Source organism: Dermacentor andersoni, chromosome 8 (assembly GCF_023375885.2).
Source record: "Dermacentor andersoni chromosome 8, qqDerAnde1_hic_scaffold, whole genome shotgun sequence".
NCBI classification, from domain to species: Eukaryota; Metazoa; Arthropoda; class Arachnida; order Ixodida; family Ixodidae; genus Dermacentor; species Dermacentor andersoni.
The window spans coordinates 38074132-38086892 of record NC_092821.1 but is presented as its reverse complement, the minus strand read 5'-3'; the positions used below and the strand labels follow the sequence as shown (position 1 = coordinate 38086892).

At 46.4% G+C, this 12761-nt stretch overlaps 1 protein-coding gene across 3 annotated transcripts in view; it reads left to right on the top strand.

Annotated features, from left to right (window-relative positions):
* Window positions 1–12761, top strand: part of LOC126526411 (uncharacterized) — a 105321-nt gene that overhangs the window by 37200 nt on the left and 55360 nt on the right. For all 3 annotated transcript variants that reach the window (XM_072289641.1, XM_072289640.1, XM_072289642.1), the window contains 2 exons: window positions 2727–2903; window positions 11512–11537. In XM_072289641.1, the coding sequence (XP_072145742.1) occupies window positions 2727–2903; window positions 11512–11537 (203 nt within the window). The remainder of the gene's footprint in view (window positions 1–2726; window positions 2904–11511; window positions 11538–12761) is intronic.

Sequence of the window (12761 nt, the reverse complement as noted above, 5' to 3'; positions counted from 1 at the left end):
TCCCGGATTCTCTGCATTCATAATTGTGCAGTATACATGTTGCGAGTTGCCGCATGTTCCCATACAACCAACATAGAAACGAAGGTTGTGCAGTGGTACACGTGGCTTGGAGCGCATGGGCCCGTGGGTGCCTCATTACATAGTACTGCTCTTTATTAAGGTACTAAGAGTTAAATACAGAAACAATAATTGCGCAACAAGTGGGACGGTCAAAAACACCGTACGGGGTTTATTAACATGCAGTGCAAGTTTTGCCATCAGATATCACCCCACTAACTAACAAAACCGTATGGTTTACTTACACAATTTTGCTGGTACCTAATACAGGAGCATTTGTTTGTTGCTGAAGCATCCCTGATGACAGAATCCTGGAGGTATCATATTCTTACTTTGTGCCCACTTTATTGCGAGAGCAATTGCATGGACATTCCAGTTACATTTCTGCCGTTACCGTGATGTCTTGTAAAATGTCCAGGGGAGAAGACATCGTCGCCACGTGCTGTATGCTTCATGTACGACTGGATGCGTGCTCACGTACTCACGCACGGGGCAGAAACCTGGAGGCTTATGAAAAGGGTTCTACTTAAATTGAGGACGACGCAACGAGCTATGGAAAGAAGAATGATAGGTTTAACGTTAAGGGATAAGAAAAGAGCAGATTGGGTGAGGGAGCAAACGCGAGTTAATGACATCTTAGTTGAAATCAAGAAAAAGAAATGGGGCATGGGCAGGATACGTAATGAGGAGGGAAGATAACCGATGGTCATTAAGGGTTACGGATTGGATTCCAAGGGAAGGGAAGCGTAGCAGGTGGCAGGAGAAAGTTAGGTGGGCTGATGAGATTACGAACTTTGCAGGTCCATGGCCACAATAAGCACATGACTGGGGTAGTTGGAGAAGTATGGGAGAGGCCTTTGCCTTGCAGTGGGTGTAACCAGGCTGATGATGATGATAATCATGATGATGATGATGATGATGCGTGCAAGGATGAGCCAGTGAAGCCGACTCAATCTTGCCGGAGACGAGGGAAGTGCAGAGAAAGAGTCTCACGCAAAGCACCAAGGGGAGGGGAGGGAGGCGGGTCGTTCTACTTCGGCAGCTGCTGTGTATTATGCGGTCGCACTAGCCCTATCATGAAAGGGATCAGCGATGGGAAGAGAGTGCACCGAGTGCTGATAGCTTCGTATGCACTGTGTTTTTGCCACTTAGTTCGCGTTGAAGCGAGAGACAGCACGAAGGACAACTCGCTCGCTGCTGCTGCCGTGCTTCCTCACTCCAGCGTATTAACAGTGAATGTCCACAATGATTGAGTGAGATGTGTTGATGTTTGCTTAAGCACGTATGACATCATTGTTCGTGATTTTGTTAGCAGACGATTGCTTCCATGTTTATACGGACGATAAACCTACTATCCTTATTCGTATAGCTGTCTACTAATTTGTTTTCCAAATAGATGTTTTGCCCTTAGACAGTGAACTTTTTTCTTTAATAGCGCGTGCAACGTTTCCCGGGACACTTGACACATGTCAGGTGCACACGATCATATGTGTTTTGTACAGATGTGTAAAGCAGTGTAAATAAAGGAAAAAGAACATTTTCAGTTACGAGAAATGTAATGAATTCATCGTGAACAAAACTAATATAAACTGTTATTTCCTTTATGAACCTCTTACTGGTCTATGCATTTGTGTTCTGTAGTTCTTTAACCTCTCTTGTTTCATTCTTCCATGATACACAGATTCGCTGTTTTAGTCTTTTGCCACACTGTTATGCACTTCTGTATGTGTTTTGTATTTTAACTACCGTTTTTCTCTTTGTTTTTTCAAGTTGTAAGAGTGGGATGGCCGCTTCTAGGCTTTGGCTTAACGCCCCAGATTTTACATTCTCGAAAAAATAAGACGACAACGATGGAGGGGAGCTTGCACTGCATTCGTCCACAAGCATGTCCATTTTGACAGGTCAATAAAAGAAGAGTTCGGCAGCAGGTTACATTCCCGTAACAGACGAAGCCGAAAGCCTACTACACATATGATTGCACTCATGCTTCTGCATTAATTTATATTATCGGACGGGTCAGAATTTTTGTAACACATAACAAGCCGTAGGGTTATGTTAACCTACGGCGCTCTAGCTCGACCTCTTCAATTACACATGTGAGCGCCCAGTGGAGTACCTAAAGGTTGTTTCTTTCTTTCCCTCTTTCTTTCCGTCTTTCCTTCGTTTGTTGTTTCCTTTGTTCTTCCTTTCTTTAGTTTCTTCATTCACATTCATGCATGGTATCTTTGCTTGCTTACTTACAGGAGTATGAGCCACTCCTGATAATGACATTTTTCTCACAGGACTAGACGTCGTTTCTTTTTAGGGTGCAAGTCATTGCTACGAGCCACTTCAGGCTTTTGCCCTGAAAAGCCCGTATGCGCTACGGCGCGAAAGCCGTAAAAAGATATTCTCGTCGGATACGTGTCTACTTGGAACAGCAAAATTAATCATGACCAATAAAAACTGCATAGAAACACATAAAACCGAACACCATGACCCCAGGCCAAAATTCACACAGCTTGCTCCCAAAATTATCTTCATTTTGTTTTGTATAACCTTTCTTAGTCTAAGATATCAGCCACCAAAATTTGGTCATTGTAGCAGTAAAGCTGAGGAAATTAGATATTACAAGAGCTGCAAAGCAACCTTAATCACACTCTGCTTCCTTTTTTATTCTTCTTGGCTAGAATGCTGGCGAGACAATGAATGGAAAATTATATGCTACGATTATGAAGTGCCGGAAGATTTGTGCCCTGGTGTTCCCGCGACATATTGCAGGAAAAAGAGGCAGCGATGTGTTTGCGGCTGCAAATATGGAACGTATCGGAGGATGGACTGGGCATGTGTGCCGTATAGAGAATGCGGTGAGTAGATAAGCGGATTAGTACTTTCGATCGCGTCTGCTATGGCCTTGCTCACAACTGAGGAAAGAAATGGGCAATAAACCAATCCAAACATATGCCTAAAGCGTGAAAAATAGGTGTCCTCCGTGTATATACTATGTTGCACTGGCAATGAGTATCGAAGAAGGCCAGGTGAGTGCCGCTCTAAAATGCCTTCCACGTATTCATGCAGACTCCATAAGAAGTACCACGATGAACATTTTTTTTTCAGTTTCCAGTTATTTCTTTTTATAACTAAACGTTGCTGAAAATCACCTGGGCGCTTAGCAATACTGCTAGTTCTGAGCCCATGCAAATGAATACGAAACACCATGGCAGCTCTGGTTAACAAGTAATGTGATTTGGAAGTACAGATTCCGCTAACGTTGTTAGCGGGAAACCACCAAACACAAAATCTGTTACTATTACAATACACAAACATAATGATTACGAATTATAAATTGCTTAAGAGCATACGAAAAAATTTCTACTCTCTTTTATCCTCTTCGGAAAATTATTCCATATCTTTGTTTAAATGTAGGCTAACCTGCGCCTACCATGCAAGTTCCTAACAGTTGATACGTTAAAATGTTTGTTCAATTCTGTCCTAGTGTGTATGCGTGGTGCCCTAATAATGCTACTTGGAAAGGGGTCTGTGTGCGAAAGTATGGCATGAACTGAGCACGCTGTTTCGAGATCCCTAATAATGAGAAATGGCGTAATGTTAGTTCTTTTTTGTTAGTGGCAGTCTGTGTTTCGTATAAATAGATAAGTACATAATTTGAAGCGCTCTTTTGTGCAGTTTGATTACTGGATCTAGATAAGTTGAATACGTACGCCCCCATGTCTCATACGGTAAGTTAAATGACCAGAAAAAATACTAAAGCAACTCATTCGTAATGTACATGCGGGAAAATGCTGATGCGCCTGATATAAAGTAAAACATGCATTACTGACCCGGCTGCAAACATTTGCTATGTGTACCCCGTAATGAAATGATGAATCTAACGTTATACCAATGTATTTATATTCTTGAGCTTCTGTAATTGCTGTCATCGCAATCTTTAATGTTATTGGTGGTATTTCAACTCTACTAGGACGAAAAAATCATGTACTTAGTGTTAAATTGTTGTTCATAAACCAGTTTATTATTGTTTCTAGTTTTCTATTAGGATTGTTTACTGAGGGATCGATGTCCTTTCCTGAGATTAAACCTGTGGTATCGTCGGCATAGATTATTGTCTCACCGTTATCAAGCCTTAAGCGTAGCTCGTTGATGTACAAGTAAATAATATCAGACATAAAACAGACCCGTGCGGAAGGCCGTGTGTACTGGGCAGGAAGTAAGACGACACACTGTCCAAGTGTACTCTCTGCTATTTGATCGATGGTGTCGCAAGCTCTTTTAATGTCTAAATATATGCCAATCACTACGTCGTTGTTAAGTTCTGCAGAAACCTTGCGGGTTTCTGCAGAACTACTACGTCAACTACTTCGCTGTTATTCAGATAAGTGTTATTAAATCTTGTAACACAACTAACTGCGGTTATGGTTTACTTGTTTGGGCGAAATCCGTACTGATGCGGTGTTGGTATTTTATAGTTTGCTCAGAACTTAGTTAATCGCTTGACCACAAGCTTCTCGAAGACTGTGTTAATGGTAGAGACGACCATAGCCGAAGTCTACCGCGGATGCGACGGGGTACCACGACCAGCTCTTTCGCAGCTTTTGCACCCAACTTCTGGGCGGCGCTTTGGCTTCTTGGCTTCTGCCCTGTCACGGCAAGGCGAAAGGGGAGACGGGAAGAGCAAGCGCGTCTCCCTCTCTAGACTGGCCGGGCTACTGTCTGGCTTCTGGTGCGCTGGCGGAGACCAACAGAGAGAAAAGGCCGCTTATAGGTGTGGTAACTCTACCAATAGTTTAAGCATTTGATAAACGTTAGCAGCATAAGATTGGCGGCACAACATCAATGAATTGTGAAACTGTTCTTTGATTAGTCAAGCAACTGTGTCAGGGCCCTCTTATGTGCGGACAGGTGTGTACTGCATCTCTGATAAAGTTCTGGAATCTTGCTTCAAGCGCCACGCAATACAAGACGTCTTGCTAGATACATTGCCGCACATGTCCCCTAATAGATCTATTTGTAAACGAATACCGTATTTGGCTCTTTTAACTGCTTTCGTGGTCAGCGGCTGGAATATTTGTTCTAACCGAATGAGAAAGGTGTAACGCCCACATAATACTCCTGTTAGGCGAGAAAAGGAGCTTCCATAACACAAAAGACGAAGGAAGGGAGCCATCATTTCACATCAGGCACTAGCATTCGTAAAACCTGCGGTAAACTTTAAATTATTTCGGCGTGTGTGTTTGTGCGCGTATGTGTGAGTTTGTGAGAGATGTTTTTTGAGCCGGTGTATAATAAGTACGGGTGTTATTATTATGAAATGTGAACGTTACGGGTGGTATCTCTTCCTTTGTGGCTTGGCGTTGTCCTACAGAGTTCTTGAACCGAAAAGTCCAGCGGTACCATGGTCAAAATGGTCGCCATTCGTGGACACAAGTATTACCATGCAAGAACACGGCCAACAAAACAGAGGTCACGGGTCAAATAAATTCCAAGTGTTTACAGTACACATAAATACTAGTACTAATTTGGTTTGTTACTTTCGTTTGTAGTTTCCTACAATTTGAATTGATATTATTGCTACGGGGATGTTGGGAGTATACACAGACTGTATTTACAATACACGCAGAAGCAGAGTCAATGTGGTTAAATATGGCTGACCAGCAAGAACACGCAGCAGCTAGCGTCTCGCGATCTTCTTCTTTCTCTTTTCTTTCATCCTTCCGTAACAGGATCCCAGGGTGGCGAAGCGCCGTCTCGCTGTATGTTAGGCGAACAACTGCGAGCGAACTATGGCTTCAGCCGCGAAACGTGCACGATGTCGATAGGCATCGGACTTGAGCATCGATCAAACTGTAACGGCGATATCTCGCAATTGACGTCCTTAACTTGACCTAGGACTTCATAACGCCCTGTGTAGCGAGAGCGAAGCTTCTGAGAGGGGCCAACCTGATGACACGGTGACCAAAGGAGCGCCTAAGCATCTGGAGCGAACTTAACATCGTGATGGCACCGGTCGTAACGCCCTTTTTGTATACGCGCCGAAGCTAATAAACGAGATCGGGCGACATGACGCGCCTTGTGAGGGCGATCGATGACTTCACGAGCGTACTCAGTTGCAACACGGGCCACATAAGGCAGGACGGTGTCAAACGGCAATGTATGGTCGCGGCCATACAAAATACAAAAGGGTGAATGTCCTGCTGTATCGCGTAGAGACGAGTTATACGCCAATGTCACGTAGGCCAGCGTGGCGTCCCAGTTGGGGTGATCGTTAGAGACGCACATCGACAGCATCTCTGTGAGTGTTTGGTTGAGACGTTCCGTAAGACCGTTCGTTTGTGGGTGGTAGGCGGTGGACAGCTTGTGCTCTGTGGCACAAGAGCGGAGGTCATCGGCAACAAGAAACAAGAACGAGCGACCGCGGTCTGTAAGTAAATGACCAGGTGCACCGTGGTGGAGGATGAAGTCGTGGAGAATAAAATCGGCGACGTAAGTTACGCAATTAGTCGCGCACGCCTTTGTTATCGCATAGCTTGTCACATAATCAGTAGTGACGGCGATCCACTTATTCCCTCTAGTCGTCGTCGGAAAAGGGCCAACCAGGTCAATGCCTACGCGAAATAAAGGTTCAGAGAGAACTTCAATCGGATGCAGTCGTTCTAGAGGTGGTAGGGGAGGTTTCTTCCAGCGCTGACACTATTCGCAACATAACGACAGACAGAGCGGTAGGACCCGGCTAGAGACGACACCGGTCGTATGCACGTAAAACTCCATGGTGTCCCGCCGTCGGGACATCATGATGTTCAAGAACGACGGATCGCAGATGACGAGGACGGACAACGAGCAATTGAGGGCCGTCAGGGTTGATTTTGTGGCGCTACAGGATACTGTCGTGCACCACAAACATGCGACACGCGCCGTCGGTGCTGCCACATTGCATTCCGGTGATAATCAATTACTATAAGGATTCGTCACGTTGTGGTTCAGCGCACATGACGGTCGTGTCAGTCAAAGCCATCACGCAGGTCACTGGATCATGTGCAGCAGGATCGGGAGGATCCATGAGGGGACGAAGGAGACAGTCTGCGTCCTTGTGCAAACGTCAAGACTTGTAGTTAACTATAAATGACAATTCCTGGAGCCGCAAAGCCCGGCGACCTAGCCGTTCTGTCGGGTCCCGGAGGGAAGACAGCCAGCAGAGGGCGTGGTGGTAACGGCCAAAAACGTGCGGCTCTACAAATATGACCGGAACTTCCCGACAACCCAAACTAAGGCCAAGCACTCCTACTCGGTGATGGAGTAATTTCTCTCAGTAGGTGACAGCCGGCGGCTGATGTTGACGATCACGCACTCGGTATCATTCTTCTGTTGGGCAAGAACAGCGCCGATGCCGTGGCCGCTTGCCTCGGTGTGGACTTCGGTTGGTGCAGATGGAACAAAGTGGGCAAGTGTGGTGGGAGGGGTGGTCAGAAACCCAATGGGAGTGGCGCAAGCGTAAGCCTGCTCAGAGCCCCCTGAGAATGGCGTGTTCTTCTTTAGAAGATCTGTGAAAGGCCGAGCAACGTGGGCGAAGTTTTGACGAAACGGAAAAAGCAAGAATACAGGCCGACGAAGCAGCACACGTCAGAAGCAGAACGTCGCAAAGGGAAGCTGCCATCGGCGCGAACTTTTTCCGGATCTGGTTGTACACCGGATGCGTCAACTAGGTGTCCCAACACGGTAGCCTGACGGCGCCCGAATTGACATATTGTGGAGTTCAGTTGGAGGCCGGCTTTTCAGTAGACCGAAACGATAACAGCGAGTCGGGTAAGGTGGCTGCCGAACGTCGGAGAAAAAACAATAACGTCGTCAAGATAACAAAGACAGGTGGTCCATTTGTAGCCTCGCAGAAGAGAGTCCATCATACGTTCAAATGTCGCAGGAGCAGTGCATAGGCGAAGGACCACGACTGATCACGGCTATCTTCGCGCGGTCCATTTCAGCAACTGAATTGAGCCGGAAGCTGGATCGAAGACTGATGGACGAGAAGTACTTAGCTCCGTGCAAGTAGTCCACGGCGTCTTCGATGCTTGGCAGTGGGTATACGACTTTTCGGGCGATCTTGTTGAAAGCCGATCATCGACGCCAGAACACCGGATACCATCTTTTATTTTCACAAGGACAACAAGCGAAGCCGAAGGGCTGGATGATGGTTCCATGGCCCCTTTGCAGAGCATTTTGTATACTTCTGGTTTGGTGACTCGACATTCAGCATGCAATACACGACAGGGACACTGGCGAATAGGATTCGTGTATACAGTGTTTATGCGGTGGTGAACAACAGATACTTGGCCTAAAGGCCTGTCGCCAAAAGCAAAGATGTTACTGTACGATTAAGCAAGACACTTATGTCTGTGGCCTGTGCAGAGGTGAGGTCAGGTGCAAAGATTTTCGCGAAGACACCCGTTAAGGAAACAGAGCTGTGAGCTGCTATTCGCGCTAGTGAGCCACTCCCGGCATTCAGACTGTAAATTTCAAATTCTAAAGTATTAGAAACGCTGGCCAAGAACATGCGGGCTGGAATCACTTGAGAGCACACACTGAAATTCAGGTGCGGAAGAACGACGTCGTTATTAGCAACCGTGACCAGCGTAGGCGGAACCGTAACCTTCCGGTTCAAAAGCACGTCGACAATGGGGCGAAGCACATATTCATTGTCAGGAACCTCTGGCTGTGCGGTCAAAGCGACGTAAGGAACTGCCTCGGGCGACAGACGCACATCTTGAAGCGAGCACAAGTGCGCAGGGCGGTGCTCAAAGCATCGGCGAGTTGAAGCAATTCCAATTGACGAATGTCAGTTACGCAGTCGATCAGAGCAGAATGAATATATAAGAAGTCCAATCCAAGAATAACTTCGTGAGGGCAGTTGTCGATCACAGCAAAGAGAGCCGAAGTAGTGCGGCTGGCTATAATTAAACGCGCAGTGCACATTCCAAGAACAACCAGCACACCGCGGTCGGCCAGACGAAGCACTCGGGCAGCTGCTAGTGTCAGGACCTTCTTTAAACGTCTACGTAGGCTACCACTCATCACAGATACGTGGGATCCAGTGTCGACCAATGCTTGGACAGGTACGCCGCCTATTTTAAGTCAATTATACTTCTCCTTGTGGGTACATACAGAGGATTTGCTGCGGTAGTAGGCAATGCAGCACCACCTCCGACGGCTGCATTTGTTAGTGTTCCGAATGGCTGCGGCAGAAAGCCACAGGGGACGAAAGGCGACGTGGCTGCGGCGAACGGGATGATGGGCGACGCGTTTGCGGTGAACGAGACTGTTGTCCGTGCGGCGATGGTGAGCGACCGTAGCACGTTGTCGGCGCTTTTAGACTCGGCGGTGGACGAAACGTTGCGGGCATTTCCATCAAAACGGCTTAGGTTGGCCGGCATGCTAGGCGTTCAGGCGCACGAGTTGCGACAGTATCGGGCGACATGACCAATGCGGTGACAGGTGAAACATATCGGCTGGTCGTCCAATGTTCTCCACTCAGTTGGTTTGCGATAACGCGAAGAGAAGCGTCAGTGGGGAGCACAAATAGTGGAAGAGCGTTCGTAGGCTCTGGGGTTCATGGCCGCAAAGAGAGAATGTATACCGATGTTTTCAAGTTCCTGGCAAACGATGGCTTGTGGGAGGGCAACTGAAAAAGTGGTAGCATAAGGGTTACGCTAACAGAAAGCTGCGGGCGCCATCGCGTCAAGTTCACGCACCAAGAACAATTCGCACCACGTCCTTTGATGGTGACGCATGCTGCTGTGCGGGCCGATTTCCACACGTCGATGTTGCGGCAGTATTCGCAAATCTGGTGAACGGTTGCCGGACGCCTCGACTTTTGGCCTGCTCGAATTGTTGCACTCTTTCATGATAGCATCAACTGTAGAGCAGCTTTCGCGCATGAGCAGATTAAAAGCGTCGTCAGCAATTCCCTTCAGCCCTTGCCCGACCTTCTCAGCTTCTGGCACGTCATGATTGTCTTTACTATAAAGCGCCAGCACGTCCTGAGTGTATGAGACAGAGGATTCCTTGGGGGATTGCGCGGGAAGCCACTTCCTGGTTTGCGGAAATTTCATGGCGGTCTGGCTGGCCAAACAACGATGTCAACTTCTATTTGCATTGGTCCCAACTGATTAGCTCCCCTTCATGGTTTTCGTACCACACCTTTGCAGCGTTTCTTAGGTAGAACAACAGGTTAGCTAGCATAAGCCCAGCATACCATATTTTGATTCCACTCAGGCATTCGTACATAGCCACCCACTCTTCAAAGTCGATGCCATTGGTGCCGTAGAAAGTTCCCGGATCTTCGTGTTGCACAACCACAACCGAAGGGAACAGCGACGTAGGTGGCGGCCGTGACGTTGGAGGCGGCAACGACGCTGATCCCGTGTGCTCACCGTCATTCATGGTGGGATGATGATGAGACGTGCGCAGCGGAGCTCCGTTTCCAGTCGTGGTACCCGGCACGTCCCACCAATATGTTACATGGATGTTGTGAGTATAGGTAGAATGTATTTACAATATGCATACAAGCAGGGTCAACGTGGTTAAGATGGCTGACCAGCAAATACACGCAGCAGCCAGCGTCTCGCGATCTTCTTCTTCCTTTGTCTTTTTTCATTCTTCCGGAATAATATAGGCATCAGAAGACACAGAAACCCACGACCCACGAAACACCGAATGAAATCTATTCCATATCTGGGGAGGAAAAAAAATCCAGCGATGGAATTGGTGCACCCGCTGGCACGTTCGATACAGCCGCTCCCTCAACTCCAAGCATGTGCTACGGCGTGGATAGTACATTGTTTGGCAGTGCCGCACTACTGCCGCAACTACCACTGAAACGAGATGTTATGCGGAGGCACAAGTCTCCTGTGCTAGTTGTACTGTCAAGCCCCGTGTTTCTCCTAAGTGCGCAAGCACTCAACTTTATTAGCATCGTGAGGTTCGTAGCAGCCTTCACTTTGTAAAAACTTGATAAAACGCATTCAAATAATAGATACCTTCGCAATGTATACTCTTGAGCGGATTCTTTCCAATATAGTAGAACAAATCTTCTACCTATATCATAGAGTGCACTTGAGGGCTGTTTGAGATTTTGCTTATAAAATTTTACAGCCCTGTGCAGTATATGAAGGTAAGTTCTCATGGCCAAACGAGGCATCAAATGGACAGACGGAAGTTGCGTAGGAGCACAACGGTGGCACATAGAGAGCAGGTAATTGAAGCCACTCATGCGCTTACATGTGCTTGCCTCTCGATCTCTTGCTCTCCTATGCTTGAGCAACAAAAATATGCATAAATGAGCATACACAAATATCTCCCACCATTACGTATTTACCTTGTTGTTAAGCTTGTGCCTTTATCTTTGTTCTATTGTCTTGTTTTCTATGGTATGACGATACTAATATATGCACTGGAATAACCCTAAAGAACCCAGGACGATGGAACCAATGCCCGTAAGTAGCGGATCACGCGTACTTTCATGCAAATTGCTCTCTTTGCTGCCTAACATTTGCATGGAGTTTTATCGCCATAACTGGAAGCACATTTTTGTCGGGCCGCACAACTACCACAGCGATGAAACTATTAAACACAAACAGTGCTTCCATACAGATTACATTCAATTCAAGTAAAACTCTTGCTTGGGCTAGTTGGTTCATGCACAGCTATCGAATGAGCAAACAAGAACCACACGTGGATCAGCACAGGAGACAATTGATCTAGTATAGTCTTTTTCCAAGCCAACGGGGACAAAAAACCAGACATAAAAAGTACCGTCTACACTTCACTACCAACCAATCTATCCCCAACATAACACACTTTAAACGCATAAGGCCCAGTCAGTGATAAAACCCGCACGACTATGGGAATAATGACCAACGAATGACACGGAAATAACATGAAAAATGCGTCTAAGTACAGTGTCTGCGTCAAAACTAATATCTCTAATAGTCACCACCCTAAAAATTGATAAAACATGTGACCGCGCGAAAAAAGAACCACGTGACAAACAATGAAATGGACACAAGTGATGAACGATAAAGGTTAAGAGCAGCGTATGCGTCAAAAAAAGAAAAAAAAGCAACAAAAGCTTAAGAGCCACTAGAAAATCGTCAACAAAATAAAAACTAGTTAAATAAAAGGAAGACAGACGGTAAAACCAAATCAAATCACTTTAACAAGAGGCCTAAATGAAACATTTTAAAAAAGTCGTCTCCTTGTCTCTAAGCATAATGGACGGCCTGCTGACGCATGCGTTTCCCTCTTTTTTGATGAAAAAGGCTTCCACAATTTTCCTCTCAAACCTGTCTTTTCCATACTTCAAAAATTTAGTTTTGTCAAACTGAGGGCGGCAATTAGAGCAGTCTCTGCAATGCTCTGCAAGGAAACTCCCTTCCTTGTTGCGCAGATTACGACAATGTTAATGTTCCATTGCACGCTCATTGAAACATCGACCTATTTGTCCGATATAGCTGCGACCACAGCTTAGGGGATTTGGTATACTACACGTGTCCTGCATTCAGTGAACTTCTTCTGATGCTGGATTGAACAAGCCGGGCGTTTCTGTTCGTTCATGGCACAAAGCTTAGACAGCTTGCAAGGCGCCGAGAAAACAACCTGAACAATATGCCTGCTTGCCACTTTCTTAATGTTGTGCGATACCTTATGAAGGTACGCAA